The 26,969-nt window shown below is 44.9% G+C and overlaps 1 protein-coding gene across 8 annotated transcripts in view; it reads left to right on the top strand.

The window, feature by feature from the left end:
* POMGNT2 (protein O-linked mannose N-acetylglucosaminyltransferase 2 (beta 1,4-)) overlaps positions 1–26,969 on the top strand; it is a 143,482-nt gene that overhangs the window by 23,580 nt on the left and 92,933 nt on the right. For 6 of the 8 annotated variants that reach the window (XM_074988324.1, XM_074988325.1, XM_074988321.1 and 3 more), the window contains one exon: positions 15,768–18,265. In XM_074988324.1, the coding sequence (XP_074844425.1) occupies positions 15,860–17,596 (1,737 nt within the window). In that variant the 5' untranslated portion in view covers positions 15,768–15,859 and the 3' untranslated portion in view covers positions 17,597–18,265. Of the gene's footprint in view, positions 1–15,767; positions 18,266–23,266; positions 23,464–25,933; positions 26,035–26,969 lie in introns of those variants that run through there. The other 2 variants (XR_012644562.1, XR_012644561.1) reach the window with 2 other exon arrangements.

The raw sequence follows: 26,969 nt of genomic DNA, 5'->3' as shown, positions 1-26,969 counted from the left end.
ATTGTGTGTGTGTGTGTGTGTTGGGGGCGGGGGTGGCGGGAAAATGAAGGAACTGACTAAAGATCTCTGAAGTCAATGAAAAGACTCACACTGACTCCAGTAGGGCTTAGACAGAGCCTTGACAGGCCTGTGTGGGCGATGGATATAGAATCGTGGGCCTTGTTGACTCCGATGGAGGCAGTCCTGATACATACATTTGTGAAGCGTGTGTGTGTGTGTTTCAATGTGCCGTGCCAAGCGATAGTGAAATGAGTTAAACCTGGCAGGGTGACTCTGGGCACACTCACTCTGGTGTGTATGCGAGATCCTAGTTGCTAGCTCTGTGCGGGAGCGCTAAGGCAGAACACTAGTGCTCTAGAGCGGCACATCACAAACCATAGGTTTTAATCCTGTGCACCTCTCATGCAAATAATACTCCTTGCTGGCCATCAGACTTAGACTGCTTCTACACTTGTCCCCTCCCGTCAGAGGGGGCGTGGTAATGAGACAATTCGAAGCAGGCTAATGAAGCATAAACATGCATATTCAGCACCTCATTACCATAATGGCAGCCGTGTGAACAGACTTCGAATTGCAGATTAACAGTGAAGACGGGGGCAGCTTTGAAATAAGTGCCCCCTTTGACGTTCCCTTAGTCCGATCTAGTTCTGTGGGAGTAAGGGAATGTCGAAGTGGGGTGCTTATTTTGAAGCTTCCCCATCTACACTGTCAATATGCAGTTCGAAATCTGCACTTTGAAAGTCGCATGGCTGCCATTATGCTAATGAGGTGCTGAATATGCATGTTAGCACCTTATTAGCCTGCTTTGAATTGCTTCATTACCATGGCAGCTCCAACAGGAGGGAGCAAGTGTAGAAGCAGCCTCTCTTTTGAAAGTCTTGCTTTGTTGAGATCCTTTTTCGGTCTTACAGCCTGTTTAGGTTGGTTGGTTTGGGGTGTTTTTTCCTCTTGCAAACTTTGCTTTTGTTTGTCCTTTTTTAACATTACAAATATTCAGGCTCAACCCTGCCAGGTTAGAGGCAAACTCAGGTCCTAGTCCTGTAAATACTTCCGCGTGTGACTTTACAAATACAAGCAGGCCCTTTAAGGTCCATTATACTGTGTTGCCGCATAAGGGTTTACAAGGATCAGGAGCCAGATCAGTACGTGTGGTACTCCTGATGCTTAAAATGGCTGAATAGCTGTTAAGTGGAGTTGGTATAAACCCAAAGTCTGAAATTCCAGTGTGATGATCCAATGTGTACATAGCATAAATCCATTGAGCCTTCGCCTACTGGTTATTAGAGTGAGTTTAAAAAAAAAATGAAACTCTGGGGACATTAGCCCTGGGATGCTCATTTTGCACATTGGAAAAGGGACTCCAGGAGGCATACAGCCACCCGTCATGGCTGAGGGGTTTTACTAATAGAATGCCCTGTATCTTAATTATTCATAATCAGTGATTAGTAATTAGGGTTTTGTATTTTGTCCTTTTGAGTAGCTAGGAAGGACCATTCTTGCCAGGAGCGAGAGAACCCCTGCACCTTGTCTGAGGGCAACCATTTTTATCGTGGGCGCATGCATGGACGTGTCACGGTAATATTAGGGCTTTGCTGTTGGGAGTAATCTTGGCAATACCACTGGCTGCTGCGGGACTAATTTTGTTCAGTGGTGTTTGCAGACTAGGTAGGGTGACTGTATCTCCCTGTACCAAACATGGGACAGGGAGATATGGTGGGAGGGGCAGCTCCTCGTGGATCCACCAAGTTTCCCCCCACCCCACCCTCGGGGAAGCAGTGGCCACAGGTGCTCCTGGACCCGGAGCCCTGGCAAAGTGGTGCCCATGGGTGCTCCCTGCCCAGAGCCCTGAGGAAACAACAGCTGCAGGCAGTTCCACCCAACCCCCGAGGGCCTAAATATGGGCCAGTGAGTCCCTTTTAAAAAAATAAGTCGGGTCGTCTTTTTGGTGTCCCAAATATGGGACCGTCCAGCCTAATACGGGACGGATGGTCACCTCAATAATTGGGCTTCTGGGCCTGGGTCTGAATTTGGGGTCAGGGACTCAAGAGACCCACACTGGGCACAAATATGCACAACTAGTCTGATCTCCTCCACTGGGGGTCTGGGTTCGGCAGGCAGGTACTAGGAAAATCCCTCTGAGCTCACGTACAATCACCCCATCTCACTTGGTTCCCGTTCAGTGTTTGCATATTAAATACAGTTTAATTTTGTGACTTTTGCATCCGCATCGGCTGCTTCCCCAGTAAACCCATGACCCCCTGTATTCCGAAGGGAGTATGCATACTGGTGGCAGGGTTCTGTGCTGAGCCATTCGCTGACTGTCATAAGGGGTGAGCTCTGACAAGTTGCTGCGAGAGTTGCCAGAAGACATTTACAGTAGCTGTCTCCTTTTTTGGGTGATTGGCGTTCTTTCTCTTCTCCCCCGCACCCTCCCCTCCCCCAGCTCTCTCTCTCTCTCTCTCTCTCTTTTGTTTCTTTGTGTGGAGCTTTTATTTATTTAATTACCTAAAAGCAAGCGTGGCAAAAAATAGAGCTTTCCGTCTGTCTCCTAGACACGCTCAGCTTTGTAAAACGGCACCATTGTATCGGTTTCAGTGTGGCTGCCCTTTAGGGAGCGTGCAGGGAAACTGCAGCAAATCATCCTGCGTGCAAGGCTGACCTCTGGGAGGCTAACAAATTGAGGTGAGCCAGCTGGAGCGATAGGACACTGCTGATAGACAGAGCATGCTCAGAGCAGAGGGAGAAAGGTAGCTCAGTCTGCAGATGGTGCACTGATTACTGCTTCTGTGGATCTTTCTTTTTTTTTTTTTTTTGGCGTGGTGGGGACGGAAGAAGATTGAAGCGCAGGTAGCTGTGGGAGAAGTACATGTAAGGGTTTTTTTTTTTTCTTGTGGAAGAGAGAGGCAGTAGATGTTTCCTTTTATTTAGCAGATAAGGTATGCATGCCTGTGCTGAAATCCTATCCTGGATAGTTTTTTTTCCCCTCTTTCCCAAGGATTAAGGTGGTTGTAGATGCTCTGAATTAATCTGCTGCTTTGGTGAGTGTTAATTGTAATTGTTCTGAATTAGCTGTTGACCTCCCATATAGTTCTGGCTTCAATTCTGCAGGTTGTTCTGCTTGTCCATCTTTGCATAGTGCACTTGTTGGGTTTCTTAAATGTCTGTATCTGTCCACTGTTCCAATTAATGTGTCTGAATTTTTCCTCTGTGGTTGTGTATTTGGTCAGGATTTAATTGATAATCCCAGCCTTCATGCATTGGTTTTCTTTGAGCATTTTGGAACAAATGATTTATGAGGAGAAAATCTTGTTTGTGATACACACAGAATTTGAGAGATTTTGTTTAAAAAAATTTTTCACTGGACAGTTTTACTGGTTCCACAGAACCTGTCACTATATAGCCTGTCAACCTAACAGGCTTTTACTGGCTGTGCTGAGCTCCTGCTTAGAATTTCTAGCACATTAAAACTGTTCAAATAACATGATAAATGTGAAACCTGAATTGCTCTGCTAATGATTATACTGTAAAAACAGTTTTGTACTAGACCTTTAAATTTCTGTCTGGGCACTATCAAAGCTGTTCCTTTTGAGGAGGAGAAGGAAGACTATAGAAACAACTGGTTGTTAAAACCCAAAATTCATGTTGCTCATGTGTATTTTGAAATCAACACTTTGTGCATATTTGTTAATTTTTCAGGATTGGTACATTTTTATTGGAGTTATTTCTAGTTATAACTGTCTACCACATCTCTCATTAGTGGTTTTCCTGCCATTCATTTTTATTGTTAATGAATACTTCTTTCTTACAAAACACAGTGGAAGGATCCTGCACCTTCTTACTGGTTTGTTAGCATCATTGATTCCAGCATAGTTATATTCATGTGAGAAAAGTCATTGATTTCAATGGGATTACTCATGTAATTAAAGAATTCACAGGTGTGAATTCTTATATATTACCAATTTTCTCCACCTCTCCTCCATTAACTAGTGTTTTGCATTGGTAACCCTCAAGGTGGGTACACAGAGAGGCATTGTCAACTCCCCTGACCTTAGTTTCACTTGGAGCTCCAGCTGCTCAAATCACGTCATTACATGACAATCTCGCCTTTTTATTGTTTGTGAAAGTTTCCAGCCTTTGTGATTGTGGAGAAAAGCTTTAAAACAGTATCACTAAATGCTTGTAACCCAGAACACAAATGAAGACTCAATTTATTATTTATTTTAAAAATTCTTAATGTTTAACTCTGTCTCCTGATTTTCTTTTCAAATCCTGACTTTTCCAATGCATGGGGTGGCAGTGCTGCATTTTGACCATTTTAGAGCTCTGCATTTTGGCAGAGGAATTCAGTATGAATAAATATTAGTTCAGTGGAATATAACAACTTGAAAATTACTATCCAGCCCTGAATGACTATGAAAGAAATTGATTACACAAAGGAAGAACTTCTCCAAAGGCACAACTGGTAGTGAGGTGCCTAATGCTCTTTGTCTTATGCACCTAAATGTGCCTTTGAAAAAAACCTCCCCCCATTCCCTGTAGTGTATTTTCCTTTTCATAGTTAAAATCTGTTTTTAAATGGAGAGCATTTAATAAAAGGAAAAGTTATATGAAGAACCTGCCTTCTTGTTTGCCATCACCTAGAAAGCATGTTTTTTTGATTTACCTTAAACTTGAGAATAATAGTAAACTTGTTTTGTGTGTGTGTCAATAGATACGGAGGTTTCTATAAAATGTTTATACTTCTCTAATAAGCCCTATTTTTAAAATTCCATTTGAAAACTGAAAATTCAGGTCTTCTGTTTTATACATTTCTAAGACAAACTTGATTAATGGCATTTGCTAGTTTACCCATGTGGCTTTTTCCTGTCATGATGTTGTAGTGATTCTACAAAGCTGCCTTTTTCTTTTTAAAAAAATCAGCACATCTGTAGCTTCCTCCTTTTTAGTAAGAAAATATCAGTTACTTAATATGCAGCCTTTTCGTTGGATGATGATTCAATGGTTTATGAGCATTACTTATTTAAGTCACATAATCAGTTATGTACAGCGTATAAGATGAAAATGAGAGTCTGGGTGTTGAGTTGTGCATGGTCACACGGGAAGTTAGTGGCAGGGCATAACCCAAATAACTCAAAGAACACCTGACTCTCTGTCCTGTGTTCTTTCCATTCCTTCCAGATATTTCCTATATGACTGTAAAAGAAGAAAGAATTTACAACTTTGCATGTACTTTCTCTCCCTATCCCAGAGCTCTTCTACTGGAGAAGGGAGAGAGACTAGAAGGCTTGGTCTACTAGGGACGTTGCTATGCAGATTGAATGTGCCTAGGGAGTACTTAGATACAGTAAACTCTTTCATATCCAGCAGTCCTGGGACCTGGAGGTTGCCCAATAGTCAAATATTGTGGATAACAGAGGTATACCTAGCAATGCAGAACACTAAAGGAAAACAAGATTAGATATTAAGAAACAAACAAAAATGTATGCAGAGTACTTTATCAACAACAGTAGTATTGTTTGCTGTAAATGTAGACCATATTTTCTGTATTTATTTGCATTTACTTTTACTATACTGTACTTTATGGAAAACGTAATTAAAATTTACTTGTGGTTAAAGTGCCCGTTTATTTGAGTGTTCCGGATGATAGACTGCTGGATATGAAAGAGTTTACCGTACCGCCTTGGAGAGCTGTCCATGTTCCTTGGATGCAAAGAGTATTTTGCCATTACTCATAGCCTGGAGAGAATCACCCTTAAAAACATCATTCACTTCCTTTTGCTAAATATAATTTTCCTCTAATTAGTTACTCATGTAGAGGACTTTGTTTTTCTGTAGGTCCTAGAAGAGAGGTTTGTAGGGCTTTTTTCCCCATTCTTCTTCTAATGTTTATCTTGAGACTTCTTTTCACTCTCAGGCTTCCTTTCTAGATTATAATAAAAGCTGAAACCATTTTAAAATACAGTCCATTACATTAATAATTTGGAACTAATGGGGCTGACAACCTGCGAGAGGGCAGCTTAATTTTCTGTTAAACTTTAGGTGGTGAGGACCATAAGTCTTGAGACTTGTGTAGCATTTCACCTGAGTCATTGGGGATGGCATCACTTACCCGCTATCAACAGCTGCATCACTGGAGCTCGATCAGGAGCTCCAGTTCTCTGCCTTGTCACTGGACCACACAGTCATCCTGCCATACGTTTCTGGCAGGCCGGTGTGGCAGGCTCGGCCAGAATCTTCCCCTCTTGTCTGGTGACGGGGTGGGGAGGTTTCTTTGTATACCTAAAGGTGCTGTTCTTCCAGACTCTGGTGCTCTTGGCTTCATTGCATGCATGTGAGCAGCCCCACCGAGAGAAAACTGTTCTTGGGACCCTGCTCTGGTTTTGAACTCTCACTGCTGCCTTTCCATTCTGTTGTACTTAAAGAACTGGACACAGAACTCCCCCTCCATATGCAGGCTAGTTATTGACCATTTTATGTACAGCAAAGCATCTGAAAAATGATGAGAGTAGGGCTAAGGCCCTGATCCCGCAGAGGGACCCACCCAAGTGGCATCTTATTCTCTGGCAGTATCTCATTTGCAGTAATGGAAGGGTGTGCAGGTGGATCCCTTTAAAGGATTGTGTCAAAGGCATTTCAGAGCACTGTAACTTTCTGGCTCGGGGTGTGAAACCCCTCCCCCTACCAACACATGAGCCCCTGAGTGCATCAAGTTACAGTGCTGTAAATGTGAACCAGGCTGTTAGCTACTCCCCTCATGGAGATGGTATTCCTAGAGTGCTGTGAGAGCTCTTCGGGTCCTGAGCTTACCAGCCTTGCGCATGTGGACTTCCTGCTCGCTGTTTGAACTGGGAATGGTCATGTTGTGGGCAGATAACAGAATCTGATCCTAAGCCTGGTTCAGAATCCCCTCCTACTCCTTTCCAGCTAATCCCTGGAAGAAACAGAGGAGTCAGATACTGCAGAAACCATCCAACATCAGTGCTTACAAAGCTGAGTATCACAGATGTTTGTTTCTCAAACTTTCTAGTGATTTTTATTTTTTTAAATCAACATCCACTGTAAACTGAGAATCTATTCTCATAATACCCTACACATCCCCCTGCGCCGTGGGGGGAGTTGATTACAATTTAAAAATAAATCCAGATAATTGCATGAGATCCCTCGTTTCTTTCCTGCCCTCTAGATCTCTTTCAGACTTTCTCTCTTTCCTCTGCCCCACCTGTACGTGGGGCCCTGAGAAGAATCTTATCGAATCACAGGGCTGGAGGAGACCTCAGGAGATCATCAGGTCCAGCCCCCTGCCCAACCCTGACTGAATCATCCCAGCCAGGACTTGGTGAAGCCAGGACTTAGAAAACTCTAGGGATGAAGATACCACCATCTCTCTCGGTAACACATTCCAGTGCTTCACCACCCTCCTGGTGAAATAATTTTTCCTCATATCTAACCTAGACCTCCCCCACAGTAACTTCAGACCAGTATTCCTTGTTTTGCCATCTGTCACCACTGAGAACAGCCTCTCTCCATCCTCTTTTGAACCCCCCTTCAGGAAGTTGACGGCTGCTATCAAATCGCCCCTCACTCTTCTCTTCTGCAAACTAAATAAGCCCAAATTTCGGCCTCTCCCCTTAGGTCATGTGCTCTAGCTCCCTAATCATTTTTGTTGCCATCTTCTGTCTACTTCTTTTGCTTTTGTCTGTGGCACACTTTTCAGCTCCTTAGCAGAGCCTCCAGTCTCTACCCTTGATTTTCTCAATATTGATCCAGTCTGAGGATGGTGCCAGGCAAGGATTCTGCCTCCATGCCTTGGCATGACAGTCTCCTTGGAACACTGTCTGTTCCTCTGCCTGCCAGGAGCAATGGAGTAGTAGCAGGAGGCACTATCAGTCGCTATTCGGGCTTTTACACCAGGCCCATCATTGTGCATTGAAATATCTTTCCCTAACTCCTGACATTACCCTGTTTTCCACATCTCACCACCGAGCAAGGGGTGAAGAGGAAATGCAATGTGAATTTTTTTAATTCTCTAGGGTCAGGGAAAGGGAGGCCAAGGAGCTGGGGAAAGTGGCCCAGATTGCAGTGGAAGCTAAGCACCTAAATCACAGACATTCTTCTCTTCAGTAGTTGTGATCTAAACATCAGAGTATGCTGCTAATGTCTGCAGACCAGTGTGTGAAACTGATAAGTCACTGACTTACAAACTGGGGATATTGCTGAGTCCCTATAAAAACCCAGCAGAAGAAAACTGCTCTTTAAAATCCTTTCAGTTGTAATAATCTGTGGATGTTGTGAAGAATAAGATCATTTTTGAAAATATGAATTTTGACAACTGTCCCTTTTAATGACTAGTTTCAGCTCCCTCTCTTACTGAAGCAGACATCAAAGTGTTCCTGAACAAGGCAGCACGTACTGTAAGTAGGCAAGCTTCAAGCACACAGCCCTTCTGAAAAAAGCACCAATTAACAGAGAGACACTTAGTTACTGTATCACATCTTACATGATGGTCAAGAAACTCCAGCAAGATATTCTAATTGCAGTGGAGACATAGCCAAGCATCTGCGGATGGCCTGTGTCAGGTGACCCCGTCATGTGGGGCTTGGGCGATGGGGCTGTGCTGTGTGCTCCAGTTTAAGCTTTGAGGACAGGTTTACACTAAAGAGGAAGTGCAACTGCACCTTAATTCGGGCTTCCACACTGTCTCTGCTGTGGGGAGGTAAGGGAAGCATTTGCTCCCCTCAACTTCCCTTACTCCTAATGAGGGGCAGGAAAGCTGGCGACAATGCAGGTGCCCTGCAGGCTCGCTAAATCTATGTTGCCAGAAGCGAAGGCATAGCCCAAATAGCCACACCACAATTAAACAGTCCTAGAGCCTGAGCACCGTGTTGCAAGTCATCTGACACTGGCCAGATCCATTGTACACAGCCAAGCTCTAAGGTACAACTGTATTTGCTTCAATCTCTCAGACGGAGACAAACACCTTTATCAAGCTTTCCTGAAACTAAAATACCCACCTAAGGAACTGAAGAAACAGACTGACAGAGCCAGTTGGGTACCCAGAAGCCACCTGCTGCAAGACAGGCCCAACAAGGAAAACGAGAACACCACTGGCCATCACATACAGCCCCCAGCTAAAACCTCTCCATGCCTCATCAGTGATATACAACCCATCCTGGACAATGATCCTTCACTCTCTCACAGACCTTGGGAGGCAGATCTGTCTTCGCCTGCAGACAGCCTGCCAACCTTAAACAAATCCTCACCGGCAACTATAGACCAACTCTAAAACTGGAACCAATCCCTGCAATAAACCTCAATGCCAACTGTGCTCACATATCAACACCAGCAATACCATCACAGGACCTAACCACATCAACCACATCCTTCAGGGGCTCTTTCACCTGCACATCTACTAATATAATATGTGTCATCATGTGCCAGCAATGCCCCACTGCAATTTACATTGGCCAAACTGGACAGTCTCTCCGTAAAAGAATAAATGGGCATAAATCAGACATCAGGAATGGTAACATACAAAACCCATGTAGGAGAACACTTCAATCTCCCTGGACACTCCAGTAACAGATTTAAAATAGCCATCCTACAACAAAAAAAAAAAAAACTTCAGAAACAGACTACAAGGAGAAGCTGCAGAGCTGTAATTCTTTTGCAAATTTGACACCGTCAGCCAAGGATTGAACAGAGATTGGGAGTGGCCGGCCAATTACAAAAGCAGTTTCTCCGTTCTTGATGTTCACAATTCCGCATTAGCTGCTGATAATCGGCCACATCCTCTGTGACTGAACTGACCTTGTCAATTCTGGCCCTTCTCTTGACTGGGAGTCCCTCCTTTTCATAAGCCCATATATTTAAACCCTCCTCTGGAACTCCCCCACTCATGCATCTGATGAAGCAGGTCTTTGCCCATGAAAGCTTATGCTCCAAAATATCTGTTAGTCTGTAAGGTGCCAAGGGGCTTGTTGTTGTTGTTATTATTATTATTATTGTTGAAGACAAAGACTAACTTGGCTATCCCTCTGACACTGGCCAGATCAGGAGTTCGCTTACCGTGTGGACCGAATGTCTATGTCTGTGAAACATCCTCTTTCTGAGCAGAGTCTGTGGTAGAGTTTACCTGCTTATCAGTAATAAAATATTAACTAAAAAGTGGCAGTTGAAGTGAGGGTTTCCTGGTGAAGGGCAGTTGGGAACATTGGTTAGCCTTCTTCCTAAGGGCAGAAGGAGAGGGTGCTGGCAGCTTGCTTTTCTTTGGGTGCCTCCTCATTGGCTATTTTAATTCAGATTAAAGCTATGAAAGCCAAGCTGGCTCTTCCTCACTTCTGTGCTCTTCTTCCAGTCTCTAACACACACAGCGAATGGGTGTGGTTCACTGTCCCATGTAGTGGCACTTACATAGAGAGAATGAGTCTCTTCTACCCCCACACTGAAGGCTTTTAGCTCAAGCGGTAGAGGCTCACGCACTAAGCTCAAGAGGTACCAGGTTTGGTTCTATTTGCTGGCATGACATGTCCAGTCATCTTTTGTACCAGAAACCAGAGAGGCCCCTCCAACTATCTAACCCTCCTGGTGTGGAGTCTGCTGAGTGTCTCAGCTCTGTGCATACCTCAAAGCATTTTTCCACAAACCTCTGTCTTTTCCCACTTCCTTTGCACCCGGATCTCTCCATCTCTGCCTTCACACTGCCAGGCGTCGGCTGCCCCCTGCCATCATCAATATTCCTGCCAGGGCAGTCTGCTGGTTCTGATTCTTTCTCCTCCACTTCTCCCGAACAACCTGTCCGTGTCAGGAGTCATCAGCGGAGCCTCCCTTGGGGCACCGTTGCCCTTTATGAGCTTGGCAGCAAGAAGGCTCTCCGCTGCTATTACAAGCGTTCCTTTTGGCAAGTCTCTAGTCTGTGTGCTGCCGTTTCTTCCCCTGCTGCTGAACGATCTTTTTCAAATATTCCAAAGCACCCTACAAACGTGAGTCGGTCCTCGCAGCATCCCTGGTGTCTGAGGCGCACGTTTCCATAGAGCCGGGACATGCAAACTGCGGGGGGTCGTGAAACCTGCAGGAGGTGGTTACGTAAAGGCTGTCAGCCTCAAGCCACCGTTAAATTAAAATCACCCCCTCCTTGTTTTATTTATTTGTAAGCGGGAGAGGCGACACTCAGAGGGTTGGTGTGAAAAGTGACATCAATGCAAAAAGCGTAAGAACCACTGCAGTAGAGTGAGGACATGTCACTGAAAAGATACTATGGTGGGTGGGCAGGGGGGAGATGCAGTTCTGAATTGCCATGCTCCCCTTTCCCCCCAAAGATTGAAGAGCTGTTTGAAGAATGGATGGGCCGTGAGGCACTGAACCCTCTTTCTGGCAAGCCTATATAGTGCCCTTCATGTTCAACCTACTTCGCAGATACAAGTTGAACTTCTTTACTCTGGCACCCTTGGGAGCTGACCAGGTCTGGACGAGAGAATTTGCTGGACCAAGGGAAGTCAATATTGTCCAGCAGCTTTTACCACCGCTTCCACTGCTTACTGGGCTCTTATAAGACATTTAGGGGTAAATTAGCTAAATAACAACACAGAACACTGGTGGCTGTAAACAAACGTTATGGGACTACAGGAAACTTGGCCACACCCATGATAAGTGGTCATACAGCTAACTGAAATCATGCCAGATTATGGATCTTGCCAGAGGAGAAAGTTCTGGGTTAGAGAGGTTCAACCTGTATTAAACCATCCTCCCAAAACACCTGTGGGGACAGATGCAGAATTACTGTCATGTTGCACAAAGGGATATAGAGGCGAAGAGGTTAAAGAACTCATGTTATTTCCACAGTGAAGGCTCTCTCTTACATCAGAAGCTTTTAACAGTTTCAAAGTTATCTAATTCCTCATGGGCAGATATCTAACTCAAAAAAGCCCCCTGGCACCTGTCTCAGCAGAGAGGCTGAGAAAGCCAGTGGATCTGGAGACTGGCTGGCTGGTCCTCTTTTTCCCCTGATGTGGTCCACCCTGGCTGGGTAGAGGCACATAAGTGACATGGCAGTGGGCCGTTCGCACTGCTGCTGTTTTGTGCTGTGCCTTTCTGCAACTGACCAAAAGACTTCAATATTTCCCCTAGCGCTGTGGTCACTGAACATGTCAGAGAAAAGGAAATGAAGGGTACAGAAAACGAGCACACATTCCAGAAAAATCCTAAAATTGCAGAATCCAACATTCAGTGGGACCTGTCACTTTTCACTTTCATCCCTAAATCCGGCTCCTGCCCAGTGTTTGCATGATCATCTCCAGCAAAAGCTGCCTTCAGCCAAACAGCATGAACTAGGATTTATGTATCTCTAGGCAACTGGGAACGAGTGTGATGATGGACTCCTTCAGCAGTGCTGGCTTTTAACATCCATCCCTGAAACTTGGATGGCTGACGAAAACATGCCTGCGAAGCTAAGTACAGAGAGAAGTGATCTGCTGTAGGGAGGGGAAGGTGGGGAAGGAAATCCATTTACAGAGGATGTTAAAAAAGTGGAGTTATTTACTACGGTAATTGTACAGGCGCTAATGCAACAATGTGTAAAATGACAGATGTTAACTTGTGTATTTGTAAGAAGCCTGCATCAGGGCTGCTTTTCAAAAATGAAGGTAGGAAACCCAAATCTAAAGTAGTTCTTGTGCTGTTCTGGGGGCTGTAGGTTTAAGAGAGAGCAAAAGTAGAATATCAGAATAGACTTTCTTTTAAGGAGCACTGACTCCACACGTTTTTTTAGTAAGAGAGACAACCTTCTATCTTGGAGTTTTCAGTTGAGATTTAAATGAGCTTAGGAGCCTTTGAAGAATGATTCCTTTGACACTCTGACCTTTTTTTTTTTTTTTTTTTTGTCTGTGTGTTAAAGTAAAAAAAGGTGAGAAAGTGTGGGCGGAGGGGGGGCGGTTTCCCAGAGGGGCTGAGTGCTAGCAGATCCTGTTGACTTCAGTAGGAGTTTTGGACACTAAACGCTTCTGTAAAAACAGCTGTTAAGTTTTGTGCCACCCTCAGGTTGACCCTTATTTTAAGCATTTTAAATTCTTCAGCACTAAAAGCTTTCTGCCAGATCTGCCTTTTATATACTGATTAGCAAGCTTTGAAGGAGGTCACTTGGTCTTTATCCTCCTCTTTGGTGAAAGATACCACTACTTAGAATTTCCATCATGTAGTGAAGTTAAAGCTAAGAAAATGGGCTTTTCTTAGAATCTGATACCATTATTATTAGATTTACAGGAATTGGAATGTAGATAAAAGAAAAGTGAAACTTGTTTTGGAAACAATTAATATACCCAGCACTAAGGTAAACATGTAGATCAACAAAATAAATTTAGTTTGGCCTGCAAGTATAAACTCTTAGCCCTTGGATTATTCCCTCCCATAAAAATTCAGTGGTTTTTTCTACACGTACACGTCAGCACCAGTCCAGCAACACCAGTTGATGGCTATTCTGGCCTGTTCTGAGTGTAAACAAGGTATCAGTCTAAAGTTTCGTCAGAGCTACCATTGGTAGGTCATGAAATCAAATGTATCTTTCTTCGTCCTTTGCTGGCACTTAGGCTACAGCCACACAGCAAAGTTATTTTGAAATAACTTTGCTAACATCCACACTCCACACTTGCTATTTTGAATTAAATTTGAAATAGCGAGTGCATTATTTCGAATTTTGTAAACCTCATTGCAGAAGGAATAACACCTATTTTGAAATAGCTATTTCAAAATAGGCTCTGCAAGACATGGAATAGCACTGTTTTGAAATAAGCTGTAATGGCATCTGATGGCACTCTTTTGAAAGAGGCACTGTGTCCCTGGACATGTGATTTTGAAATAACTGGTTGCTATTTCAAAATGCAGTCTTGTGTGTAGAGGTGTTATTCCAAAATAAGGTATTTCAGAATAGCTATTCCAGAATGGATTATTTTGAAATAACACTGCTGTGTAGGTGTAGCCTTACTGAGTTAAATACTGATGCTACTGGCTAGATAAGATGTACTTCATTTCTGTTCTCAACAAAGGTTGATTCCAAACCAAAATTGCTCTTCTGATTCCCAAAGATCACCTCTACAATCTGCCTCCATACCAGTGGCCTGCAGCAGTAATACAATTATAGTGCCTTAATCTTAGACTTCCTACAACTTCCAGATTCTTCTCTGTGGAGGAGAGGCAAGTAGGCATATGCTGTTCTTTCCACAGTTCCACAATCAAGAAATAATGAGCGTCCGATTTAGAATATATAGGTATCGGTACTAATTCATGGGATTTACCTAAGCACGTGTGAGTTTAAATCTGCAGCAAAATCAGTTTAAACTGTTCCATACAAATAAAGTTAGAAATGGCTTGGAGAGACATAGACCAGTCAGAAATCATTCTTCCAATAATTCCTCCTGGCTTTTGGCTCCAATTCATGTGTAACCTGATTAATAGTGAATTTGACACACATTGAAAATTGAAGTTCAGGAATGCTGCAGATGAATTGGTGCATAAATTGAAGTCCTAGAGAATATATTGTAATTGGTTTATGTCTGAGCATCCATAACAAAGCTGAATGAAAGGAGGCGAGTGCCCTTTCAAATGGACGTTGCCGATCCCTCCACAGTTGCAGGAAGGGAGCACGGCATCCCTGTACCAGCACATAGAGATGATTCTAAGGTCAGATTTTCAAAAGTGTGCCAATTTCAATGGGAACTGAGCCAGGCTAATGCTGAATGCCTTTGAAAACATCACCCGTGATGGAAATATGCCTGGAATGTGTTTTTTGTTCACGTCAAAGGTAAGCTGTTCTGGTGTGAGTCTGCTGCACCTTTGCTGGATACCGGTGTACATTTTAATACAGCTGTAATCAATGTTCCCTGTAATCTGATCACTTGGGCAGCTGCCCCAGAGAGATTCAGGTGCTGCCCAGCTGATTAACAGAACCCCCACACCCACCCACAGTGGGCATCGGGTTTGTATGGTGGTGCCCATCTACACCTGTGTCTTGGTGCATGGAACAAAATTTTATTCCACGGATGGATGGAGAAAATTAGAGGGAAGACTGGCTGTAATGCCCTCCAGCAAAAGACCCAAGCACTCTCCTTTGCTGATATGTAGGACAAGACAACTCGAACCCATTGATCTTGGGCTTTAGGGAAGAAACATTGTAATTTTGAAATGTGGAGCCCCATCTCTCATCATGGGACCCAACTGTGGAGAGAGGTTCTGGCTTCATCCTCCCCCACCAGTCCCTAGATTTTTAGAGCTCGCAGTGAAAGGCAGTGCTGGAGTCACTTCTCAGCACAGTTGTGAAGTCCTCTGAAATCAGTCCCCTTTCCCAAATGATTTGCTCAAAAGTACAGAGGAAGACTGTAGCAGAGCAGAGACTTGAACCCATGTCTTTCAAGCCCAAGGCGAGTACTGTAAATATGGGGTTGTTTGTCTGTGCTAATGCACTACCCTTCGGTAAATAGCTTGAGAAAGTTGGGCTTGAAACATATTCTTAAGGCGTATGCACACATTCCATCTTGACAATTATTTTAGTAAAACTGTAGAAGCTAAGACTAGAAGAAAAGCTGACTTTCGTAGCGTCTCCCAGTTTTTCCCCACCTTTTGAGTTCAGCTTTTGACAGTATTTTGCCTTCATCTCTCTCCCATTTCCTGGGGGAAAAAATGCGAGAAATCCAAAACTTTTTTTGAATTCTCAAAGTGTGCTTTATAATGGGGGTGTGAAAAGGAGATTCCAATGGCTTCTTTCTTGTTTTTGTTCTCCCCAGGGCTGTGCTTTCACCATGTCCAAGAGGATTAATGACGCTGTCTCTTTCCGCTGTGTTCCTCACCTGTCGTCTTGGTAGGATCTAGCTACAGAATGAACATAGCAGCCGTGTTTAATGCTCTGCTAGTGTCTGTCCTCGCGGCTGTGTTGTGGAAATACATCAAGCTGCGAGAGCACGTCTTTGTGGTGGAAGAAGAGCTGGTTCTCACTCGCCAGTCCCAGGAACTCTCTCAAGTCCAGATTGACTATCATGCAGCTCTTCAGGCCCTGGTGGAGGACGGTACCAGGATGGTGTGTACAGGCAGGATGCACACAGATCGCATCTGCCGCTTCGAGTCCCTGTGTTACTCCACGGAGGCAGAGGAGTTCGTCTTCTTTCACAGCAACGCTTCAGTCATGCTTCCCAACCTGGGCTCCAGGAGATTCCAGCCGGCCTTGCTCGATCTCTCCTCGGTGGAGGACCACAACACCCAGTATTTCAACTTTGTTGAGCTGCCGGCAGCGGCGTTGAAGTTCATGCCGAAGCCTGTCTTTGTGCCTGACGTGGCGCTCATTGCCAACCGATTCAACCCGGACAACTTGATGCACGTCTTCCACGACGACCTCCTCCCGATCTTTTACACCATGCAGCAGTTCCCAGACTTGGATCTGGAGTCACGACTCTTCTTCATGGAGGGGTGGAGTGAAGGCCTGCACTTCGACCTCTACAAGTTACTGAGTCACAAGCAGCCTCTCCTGAGAGAACAGCTTAAAACCCTGGGCAGGCTTCTTTGCTTTACTAAATCTTACGTAGGGCTGTCCAAAATCACCACATGGTACCAGTATGGATTTGTTCAGCCCCAAGGACCCAAGGCAAACATCTTGGTGTCTGGCAATGAGATCAGGCAGTTCACCAAGTTCATGATGGAGAAGCTGAACGTCAGCTTGGAGGAAAGTGCTAGTGAGGAGTATATTGTTGTATTCAGTCGAACAATTAACAGGCTAATCGTAAATGAGGCAGAACTTATCTTGGCGCTTGCCCAGGAGTTTCAGATGAAAACCATTACAGTCTCCATCGAGGACCATTCATTTTCTCACATTGTACGTCTGATCAGCAATGCGTCCATGCTGGTCAGCATGCATGGAGCCCAATTAGTGATGTCGCTCTTCCTGCCAAGAGGGGCCACTGTTGTGGAACTCTTTCCTTATGCCATCAACCCAGAACACTACACCCCGTACAAAACCCTGGCAATGCTCCCTGGCATGGATCTCCAGTACATTGCCTGGCAGAACGTTGACAGAGAAAACACTGTAACCTATCCTGACAGACCATGGGACCAGGGAGGAATTGCTCACTTGGACAAGGCAGAGCAAGAACGCATAATAAAGAGCAAGGAGGTTCCACGGCACCTCTGTTGTCGGAACCCGGAATGGCTTTTCCGTGTCTACCAGGATACAAAAGTCGACATCCCTTCCCTGATCCAGGTGATCAGGCAAACTGTGAAATCTAAGCCTGGACCTAAGAAGCAGAAATGGACTAGTGGGCTGTACCCTGGCAAGGTCAGGGATGCTAAGTGTCAGGCCTCTGTCCAAGGTACGAGCGAAGCAAAGCTCTCCGTGTCTTGGCAGATACCTTGGAACCTTAAGTATCTGAAGGTCCGGGAGGTGAAATATGAGGTGTGGATACAGGAGCAGGGTGAGAACACTTACATGCCTTATATTTTGTCACACCAGAATCACACCTTTTCTGAGAACATTAAGCCATTCACAATATATCTGGTGTGGATCCGCTGCATCTTCAACAAAAATCTCCTTGGGCCTTTCGCAGATGTTCTCTTGTGTAGTACATAACCACTCTTTCATGTGTAGGGCCCCGCCATGAACCCTGCCCTCTTTAACGGTTTTAAAAACCCATTGTTCTGTGTTTTTTTAGAAGGCTAAAGAGGACTAGACCATGACAATGCTAAGTGCCCATTCTGTTGCACTTGATGTGTGTTCTCAAGGTGGTGTTTATTTGCATTTGGTGCAAGAATGCTCTGTTCTTGAAAGGACCTTCAGAAGTGTAATTACAAGCTGCATGCCTGTAATTGAAAAGCAGAATACAAGTGAATCACGTGTACTTTGATAGTGATTTGAATTTTTCCGTTGTGCAGTAAGTATTTAAGATCAGCGTTAAACTGCAACTAATTATATCGTTAAATGGACAATTGTTGTCACTTTTCTCCATTGTAACTTATTTTTAAAAGCTGTACCTCTATCCCCAGTCCTGGGGTTGGCACAAGATTATTCATTAAATTATTGTGAGCCTCTTCAAGAACTCTTTCTTCTTACAACCTGTCAAAATGATTGCTTTGTAAGCACTAGCCACGGTCATGGCATAATGGACATATGGGTGGCACTCTGGTGTGTTCTAGCTCTCTCTTTTCCCTTTTCTCCTATTTTGGCTTTAAGAAATAAGACTGCAGCATTAATGCTGTTTAAAGTCAGATTTTCCTTTGTCCCAGCAGTAACCGAAAAAGCTGCTCAAAAGCCGGAGCAACAGATGGAAGATGAAAAAGGATGTGCTGTGTAAAACAGCTGAGTGGGGGTGGGTAGTGCAACCAGTAATTACTCTGTTTTAAGGTCTGTTTGCGTGTTGTAAGCTGTAGACTAGGGAGCGTGGCAGGGACAGCTTACCCTAACTAAAAATTGAACATGTACGGTGTTTGAGGAAACACAAGTTTTAACCTTGTTCACAGCAGCCACTAAGGGACTAACAATTCTCTGGGCACTTTAACAGTGAGATCAGAGATTTTCCTGGTTGTTATCACACAGCTAGCACGTGCTCCCGAGCAGGTCACTCTATTATACTGAAGAGAAATTGGATGCTGTGAGGCCAGGTCCTGATCTTGGTTATGCCACTAAAAGTCCGGAACTCCACTGAAGCCAATGCAAAGGCATGGGAACCTTTGTAGAAGTGGCAGCAAGGGGGAAGGCCAAAATGGATTCCCGTGCTCGTTCTCCCCTCCTGTGCTCTCTCCTCCCCTAGCCCAGGGATCTGTAACCGAGAAGAGTCATTTTTTCAAATGCGGTTATAAAATCAATCCTTCAAGAGCTGCAATGCACATGACTACAGGTCAGCCCTTAATAAATACTGTCAAACCAAACTTTGTCGCTCCTATTTTAAGAGCAGCGCGCACACAATGGTTTGTAGCGGTTAGGAAGTTTGTTACTTTCACCCTTGGGTTGGAGAGCAAATGAGGATGAGGAAAACGCTGTGCCTGGGGTTATGCCATTAAGCAGGAAGGAGCAATGTTCGCATCAACCCTCCATGTCCCTCCCTTTCCAAGGCTCTATTCCCTTGACCCTCAACCTTCCCCTTCTCCAGGCTTTACCCCCACCCCATCCCACAAACCTGCCCCCCCATCCCCAAGCTTAACCCCTCTGAGCCCCAAACCTGCCCCTGGTACAAACCCATCCATGGTTCTGGCTTTATTTGTCAGCAAGTTGGTGCAGCGGTGTGGCTGGACAGCAGGCAAGACAGGATGGGGTGGGGGGCCCTTCAGGGCATGGAAAACCTCTAACCCAGTTGCTGCTGTAGGTCCTTCTCTGAGTGGGAAGGGATCACAGTGCACAAAGGGGTGTAGCTGGCTCCCCAGGGCTGTGCTGAGAGCACAGGGCAGAGAGAACCTGTGCAACCAGCCCCAAAACAGTCCCTTGCCCGAGTTCCAGCTGGGAAGGAGCACAACCCAGCTGGCTCCAGCCCTCCCAGCACAGCTGAAGGGGACAGGAGTGCTCAGATGGTGGGGAGTCTATGCTGTGTGGCCATGCGCACCCAGCGGAAGGAAGCCTGGCGGAGCTGTTCCGCTGGCAGGGGCGAACTGAGCCACACCCACCAGAGGGGTGTAGCTGCTTGGGTAGCAGGCGAGTGAGGAGCTCTCTGCAGCTCCCTGCCTCGCCATGCTGAACTAACAGAACTATATTTAATTGGTTTAATGGCTGGATCCCTCCCGCTGGCTGTTGAACCAATTAAATTTAGTTGTACTGTTTCCGCGGCAGCAGGGCAGGGAGCTGCAAGAGGAATCGGTGGCAGCAGTGCCCAGAGCTGCAAATGACTCCTTAAAGAGCTTCATGCAGCTCCTGAGCCACAGCTTACTGACCCCTCCCCTAGCCCTGGCCCTCCTTTGCAATGCCCCCTGCTCTCCAGGCACTTGTGTAGTCAGTCTCCCACCTCCAGCAGCTCTATGTAGCTCACTAGGAACCAGCCGCCCATCCTGTCCTTCCTACCGGCCGCTGTTCAGCCCCGAAGCAGTGTGATTAACTCCCTCACTGCTAAATGTGCACAGTCGGCACAGTGGGGCTCAACCAGTGGGCAGGCCCCAAGGTGGCTTGCTCACAGCAGGCTTGGCTGGTGGGCAGTAGACGCTATAGTGGGAAGGTAGGGCCGAAGGTAACCACCTTGCTCATCTTGCTCTAAGGCTGGGTCTGGAAACACAGCCCTGTCAGTGCCGATCTACACCTGACCTGGGCTTGCTGTTTGGCGAGGTCGTGGCCCTTTGCCCCCCCCCCCTCCCTCCCCCCCCCGTACCCACCCAGTTCTGGCACTGGTGCTGAGTGGAGTTATTCAAGATGTGCGCTGGGGCTCAGTGAGATCAGGGTCTGGTCCTGTAGGTTTATTCTCTTAATCTGCCGGGTTTCAGGGGCACTGGAAAGGGTCAGCCAAGGTGCTCTGGTGCAATCATCCAAACTGCTATTTCCAGGATTGGGCCCTTAATTATGTTGCTTTTGAAAGACAGGTCTGTTTGCCAGGACTGTGCTTTATGAAGTAAAACCATATAGGGTCAGACCTGTGGTGTGTCAATTGGCATGCCTCACAGAAGTCAAGGGGATGTGGCCTAGGCTGTACCCAATGCCTTATACAGTAAGGTAACCGAAGAATTTAGTTTATACTAAAGGTTAAAGGAACTGGAAAGCACTTCTTTCCAGTTCTGTTGTGCCATCCGTGTAGTAGAATGGATTGAGATCCATTAATGGAATACCACATGAGGAAAAAAGTCTTCAGGCAAGATTATGATGGGGGCTTAAGGTGCTGAAAATGTGTTGAGGACTAAAAGAAGGGCTGAAAAATAAATACATTCATGTGCAAGAGGAGGCCGTGAGCCTGGTACATGTTCTGTAACTGCATTTCCATTAGGTTTGGTTTTGGTTTCAAGTGTGGCTTAGGTTTTTCATGGGGAAATCGCATTTGCTTCACACGTTTGTTGTCTCTGGTGAGCGATGACCTAGTTTAAAGGTGACTGTTAGTATTTCTGTCATCATCTACATTTCTAGGGCTGGACAAACTGTGGAATGATTAAGGTTCTAGCCATCATGGGGGCTGTTTCTGGTCCCTAGATGTGCAAGGTCTCCGTCTGAGATGGGCCTTCAAAGGGCTGAACGTAGAATTTCTTCACATGGGAGTTTAGGGAAAGCTCGATATGAGCACTAAATGCTACATGTGCACACGTGCCGACTTCCCCTCGGACTCGAGGACGCTTGTGCCCCTCCCCTCCCCGCCTCACTCCTTCTCCTCATCCCTTTTCCACTGCCCCTTACCCTTCCCTTCTGGAGCTTCCTGAATGCCACAGATCAGATATTTGTGACGCTCTGGAAGTGCTGGGATGGGGGAAGTAGTTGGTCAGTGGGGCCACCAGTGGGCGAGAGGTGCAGGACAGAGAGGGAGCTTGTCTGCTGGTGGGTGCTCAGCACATGCTAATTTTTTCCTGTGGGTGCTCCAGCCCAAGAGCACAAATGGAGTTGGTGCGTGTGCGTGTGCGTGTGCGTGTGTGTGTGTGTGTGTGTGTGTGTAGGTCCACTTTCTGTAACAGATTCATTTTTAAAATGCCATTTTGCCCAGTCTTTACCCACTACATGGACAAACCCTTTTTACTTCAGTAGTTTTCTATTGTAGCACCTTCCTAATGTTTGCAAATGAGCTACAGCATATTAATTTATTGTCTTCACATGTCCACAGTGGTGTTGCAATGTCTCTGAACATAATTGTCTGTAAAAAATAAAATTAAAATAAGATAAGACACAACACTGCTTACAGTAAATATGAACCTATGTTTTCTGATTATTTACATTCTATTGAGTTAACCATTATAACAAATGTAAGGCAATAAATTGTGCTAACACCTTTTTCTAGAAGATCAAATGAACTGGGTGGTGGTGGCCTGTAATTATACAGGAGGTCAAACTGGATTATCTTTCTGGTCCTGACCTTGATTGTGCACTTTCTAAAAATGCGTATGTTCAGCTGTTACTTCCCCCACCAGTGTGGTGCATGTTTATGTAAGATAGTAAAGAAAGGAGTGATAACTATTTTTTCCTCTCACTACAAAAATTTAAAAGGGTGGTTAAACTGCAGACATCTTGACTGCAACTGCAGAAGTTCTGCTGACCTTCACCCCAATACAAGAAAGTCTGCAGCAGGGCTTCGCTATCCCACTATGAACTCATCTTGGTTGCAATCAACACGGTCTGTCTTAAGGTCAAGAGCCTGAGCCACAGCTGTTGCAATTTAACGAAGCTCCATTTACTGCTTTGGTGCTGTGCTGATCTGTCAGCTGGCGATCTGGCCTGGAGTATTAGCCTTGCCTCTGTGGTTGAGATATATATTTAAAATATCTCCACCTAAACTTGATGTTTACACTCCATTTTCTCTTCAGTCACTCACAGTCTAGCTGTTCTGCTTCCCACTGTCATTGATGGCTTATGACCTAGTCTCTATCTTTCAGGATGAAGAGAACTCTCAATGCTGCTTCTCAGTTAAGCCAAAAGGATTGCTTCCTGTTTAATTGCAATGCCTTGTAATGAATTTGTGTGCTACTCCATATGGGTATCTAACAAACACAGTAGAAGCTGGGACTAGAACTCCAGTGCTAGAGTTCCAAAGCACAGGCTTCTACCAGTTTAGCTAAAGGGGAGCTCCTTGAGAAAAATAATAGTAAGTCCCTAGGGGGCTGCCACGAGATTGCAACATCACTCACTCATGCACGTGAAGCAAGTAGGATTTAGCCTCTGTGGCCCTCTGAGACACTGCTGGAACATGAGAAATAGGCGTACTTTAAATCCAGGATTCTCTCTCCAGGCAGTGAGAAACACTAACAGTAGGTCCTTCAACCAGCTTGGGAAAGATCCCTAGCTAGCTTCAATTATTTACTATGCCTGACTGTCTCAAATACGAAGTAGTATTCTCTTTTAATTGGTGTAAATATTAGGAGCACAGGACCCACCTTATCTTACAGCTTCCCAGGAAGCACTGGGTGGAGGAAAAGAGAGGAGTATTTCTCAGACTGCGTGCAAAAGGCATTGAAGTGGCCATGTTGTTATTTATGGGTGGGATTTTCTAAAGCACTTAAGTGACTTAGCTCCCACTGACTTTTTTTTGTTTGAATGGGGTTCACATTCCTAAGTTACTCATGAGCTTTTAAAAATTCCTCCCTCTAAGGAAATGTCCTTCTTTTTCTGTTAACTGTCCTGGAGGGTGTTCCTCGGGAAGGGTTTGTTACCGAAACTAGTCATCAGAACTTCTACCTGATTGGAGATGGAGACTTGTGACTGAGGCGTGTCTAACGGGCCCCTTGCCTAACGAAGAGCAGAGCAGTCCTCTTATGCTCAAGTGGAAACAACCAGTCGCTGCAGTGGAAAGTTTTCTGAGAAACCTGAGAGGAGTTGAAAGACTGGTGTTGCGCAAGGTAAGCAATAAAAAAAAAAAATGTCAGGTCAGAGAAGCTGCCTGAAGAGAAGCCAGACTTTTTCATGAAGGGAGGAGCTCAGTCCCAGAGAAACTTAACTAAATGCTTTGGGGGCAGTCAGCAGCTGGAACAGGCTGTTTTTAGGAATTTACTAGAGCTCTTATTAGTGTGACACTGAGGAACGCAACAGCCTTCCAGGGATCTGGTGCTGGAAAGTATTAGCATTGGAAGTTTACCATGTCAGTATTGTTTGATGTTTAGTGAATAAAATTGTTTGAGCTGCTCTGCTAATCCTACTGCGTGATTAGTTGTGTTCGCCGAATAGCTTTTGAAGTCCTTACTCTGACAGAGGCAAGAAGGCTGCTATTGTATAATTGTCGCTTACCTTGTGGAAGGTGATTTAGAGTAACATGATGTAGATTACCCCCCACAGTGGTATATGAGATGAAGGCAGCTGGTCAGGCTGTGGGGAGAGGGACCGGTGATGTTGGTCTTGGGTGAATCATACTTTTATACTGGTGAAATTCAGATTCCACAGGGAGACCAAAACTCCCATTCTTGCCTGAGGGCAAACCTGCTAAATTGTTTGGATAGGTGCAGGGATAGAGGAGTGGGTGGGTGGCCAGCTGCTGTCTGTATTGCATTGCTAATACAACTTTATTGTAGCTTACCCTCGCACGATTAGTTGACTAGGGCTTGTCAAAGCACTGGAAAAATAATTGTGAGATAATCCAGGTTTTCATTTTGTGGAGTTAAAAATAGGCCTATATTTTCTTTTGAACAGGATTTTGGGTTTTCTTCCCCACCATTTTTTCTTTCCTTTTCTTCTAGTCATTTTTGGATTTTGGAAAATGACTGACTTGATTGGGGGTGGGGTTGAGAAGGAAACTATTGAAAACGGGACATTATTATTTTGAGGGGAAAAGCTCTTTTTAAATTAAATTTTTCATTCAGAAAACTGAGGTGCTTTAGAAGTGAGCTTTGATTACTTAATTCCCAACATTTCTGCAGGTGATATGTAACTAGAAAAAAGTGTGTGTGAGTGTGAGAGGGGGTGAGGGGACATACACTTTTTGAAGTATGAACGTTGGCATGACCTGTACTCCAGTAGCCCTTAGATCCTACAGAATACCATATATCTACAAAGAAATGGACAGACAGGATAGAATTTCAGGTCTGTTTTTTGGAAGTTGGCTTGTTCATGGGTGGTGTGGGGGGAAGGACATAAATAAGGGCGCTGGCAAAAGCTTTTTGAACATACCTTACAATCAAATAAAGAACTGCCACAGGTACTAGAGACCAGCTAGTCTGGTCAGAGTTGCAAACCCCTGTGTTTATCTTTTTTTTTTTTTTTTTTTAAATGAACTCCACCCCTTCAACCCAAACCTGCCCAAAATCTTAAATGGGGAGGCCAACCAATGACCCCAACCAATAGCCCTGGCCATCCTTAAAGGTACTTTTCCTCAACAAGCAATTTCAAGCAAAACCAGGACTATAAAAATGGGATCTGCATTTACAGACGTAACATTTACAGACATTAAAGTGGGGCTTTGTCTGTACAACTGGTAGCCAAATAGGTGGGGGCGGGGTGAGAAGGGAGGTGATGATTTTTTTTTTTTTTAATTTCATGTCTAAATTTTGACTAGATCTGTTTGTTAGATCGATGGGGAAAGCAAATTCCAGCTTGTGAACCTCTCTCCTGAAAAGGCCCTCCTACCTGCTTCCATCCATTGGAAACCTGGGGGCTATATATGTGCAATGGGGTGTTAGGCATAGGCTGGCATATAAGCTAGTAACACGGTGACTGTTCTGGTATTAGAAAGCAGAGCTTCTGAGGCATGGCACAAAGCAGGGTCCCACTGCATACTGGGCAACATCCATCAGACTTTTATTGCAGAGGGAAATTAATAGAACATCTAGATTTTAAAAAAAGAAATAATTAAAAGATCAGTTCTTATTGCAAGATTAAGCACAGATTAACCAGTGTGACACTAGCAGTGTCTATGTGTCTATGATAGTGAATTGAGCTAGAATATCTCACTTCAGGAGGAAAGGTTCAAATTCACATTTTTGATACTTCCATTTGCATATTCGGACACTTTAAAATGCTCTTATTCAGTGTTTCTCAAACTTTTTTTGTAAAGTACCCCTTTTGCACAAAGAAAAAAAATACATACCCCCAGTACCTACAATATTCAGACACATGCAGTTTTTTCTACCAGTGCAACAAATTTGTTTGAACAACTTAATTGTAACTGGTTGGTTGGAAGGAATTGCCGATGGGCAATAAACTTGCCAGTGTACTTATGGTTGTGCAAAGAGGATAAATTAAAAAAGATGAACAGAAAATAAGTCCAATTTTTATTCATTTAAAAGACTGAGAAATATTGTGTTAGTGTACCCTCAGGAACTGTTCTGCATACCCCGGGGTACATGCATCCCTGTCTGAGAACCACTGCTCTTATTACAGGGTCACCAGACATGATGAATGTCAAAGAAGAGCTGCAAAATACTGGAAAAATCAAGGAAGAGAAGCTGTTTTTAAGGAGCTCCAAAGCAGCAAGGGAATAGGTGAGAATAATAGAATATGGCCTTGTGTCAGGACACAGTTGGCGTAATGGAGATAAATGTGCTCTCCACTGCATGCCCATTCCCTACACCAAAGTTGGAATGCAGTGACTGTACGGGAGCCAGTTCCATCGCATACAGCAGCTTTACGCTGGCAGGGAACTTCCTTCCACAATCAATCAGGCTAAAGAGCCAGAAGAGATGGGAGAATGTGTGTCTGTCACGCTGCCGGCTATACCTTCTTGGAACTGGCTGCTTCCAATTGGGAGCCCAGGTTCTGTCCCTGACACCGACTTGTGATCTTGAACAAACCACTTAGGCAGACATTTTATTGAAGGTTTTCACCAATATGTTTGTTGGCATCCAATTTGAACCAACCATGGCCTGATTTTTGGAGATGCTCAAAACCTCCAACTCCTGCTAACATCATTTGGAAAAACCGGTGCTCCACACACTGGAAAATTCAGCCTTGGAGGTGGGGAAGAGGTGTCTCAACCTGGGCAAGAAAATATAGGAGACACTTTAAAAACAGTGTGTGTGAGCAGTCAGAGACACTTCCCCCCCCATGCTGCTGGCTGTGTTATATGAGTGGACTCCTGAGCCTGTGCACAGTGAAATAGAGTTCACTTGGGATCCCATGGGTGCAGGTTCAAGGCCTTAAACCTTAAGCTGTTTTCGTGAATTTATCCCCCCCGTGACATGGGGTGAATGCCACATTCCCAGCTTTCTAAAAACTGTTGATATCACCAGATGAGACTAGCAGAGGTGTGCAACATTTCATAATAGGGAGCACAGTGCGATAGGCTCTACCCCCCATGTATCCCCCACAGCTTCGGCTGCCTTGCCAGCCCTCTGCTTTCTCCCGCACAGCCTCCACCTGCCTCTGGGCCAATCAGAATGCGCAGGGGCCCTGAGTCAAGCAGCGGGGGCAGCTAGTG

Source organism: Carettochelys insculpta, chromosome 2 (assembly GCF_033958435.1).
Source record: "Carettochelys insculpta isolate YL-2023 chromosome 2, ASM3395843v1, whole genome shotgun sequence".
Taxonomy (NCBI): domain Eukaryota; kingdom Metazoa; phylum Chordata; order Testudines; family Carettochelyidae; genus Carettochelys; species Carettochelys insculpta.
Note: the sequence above shows the minus strand (reverse complement) of the source record. Positions and strands in the feature narration are given on the sequence as shown.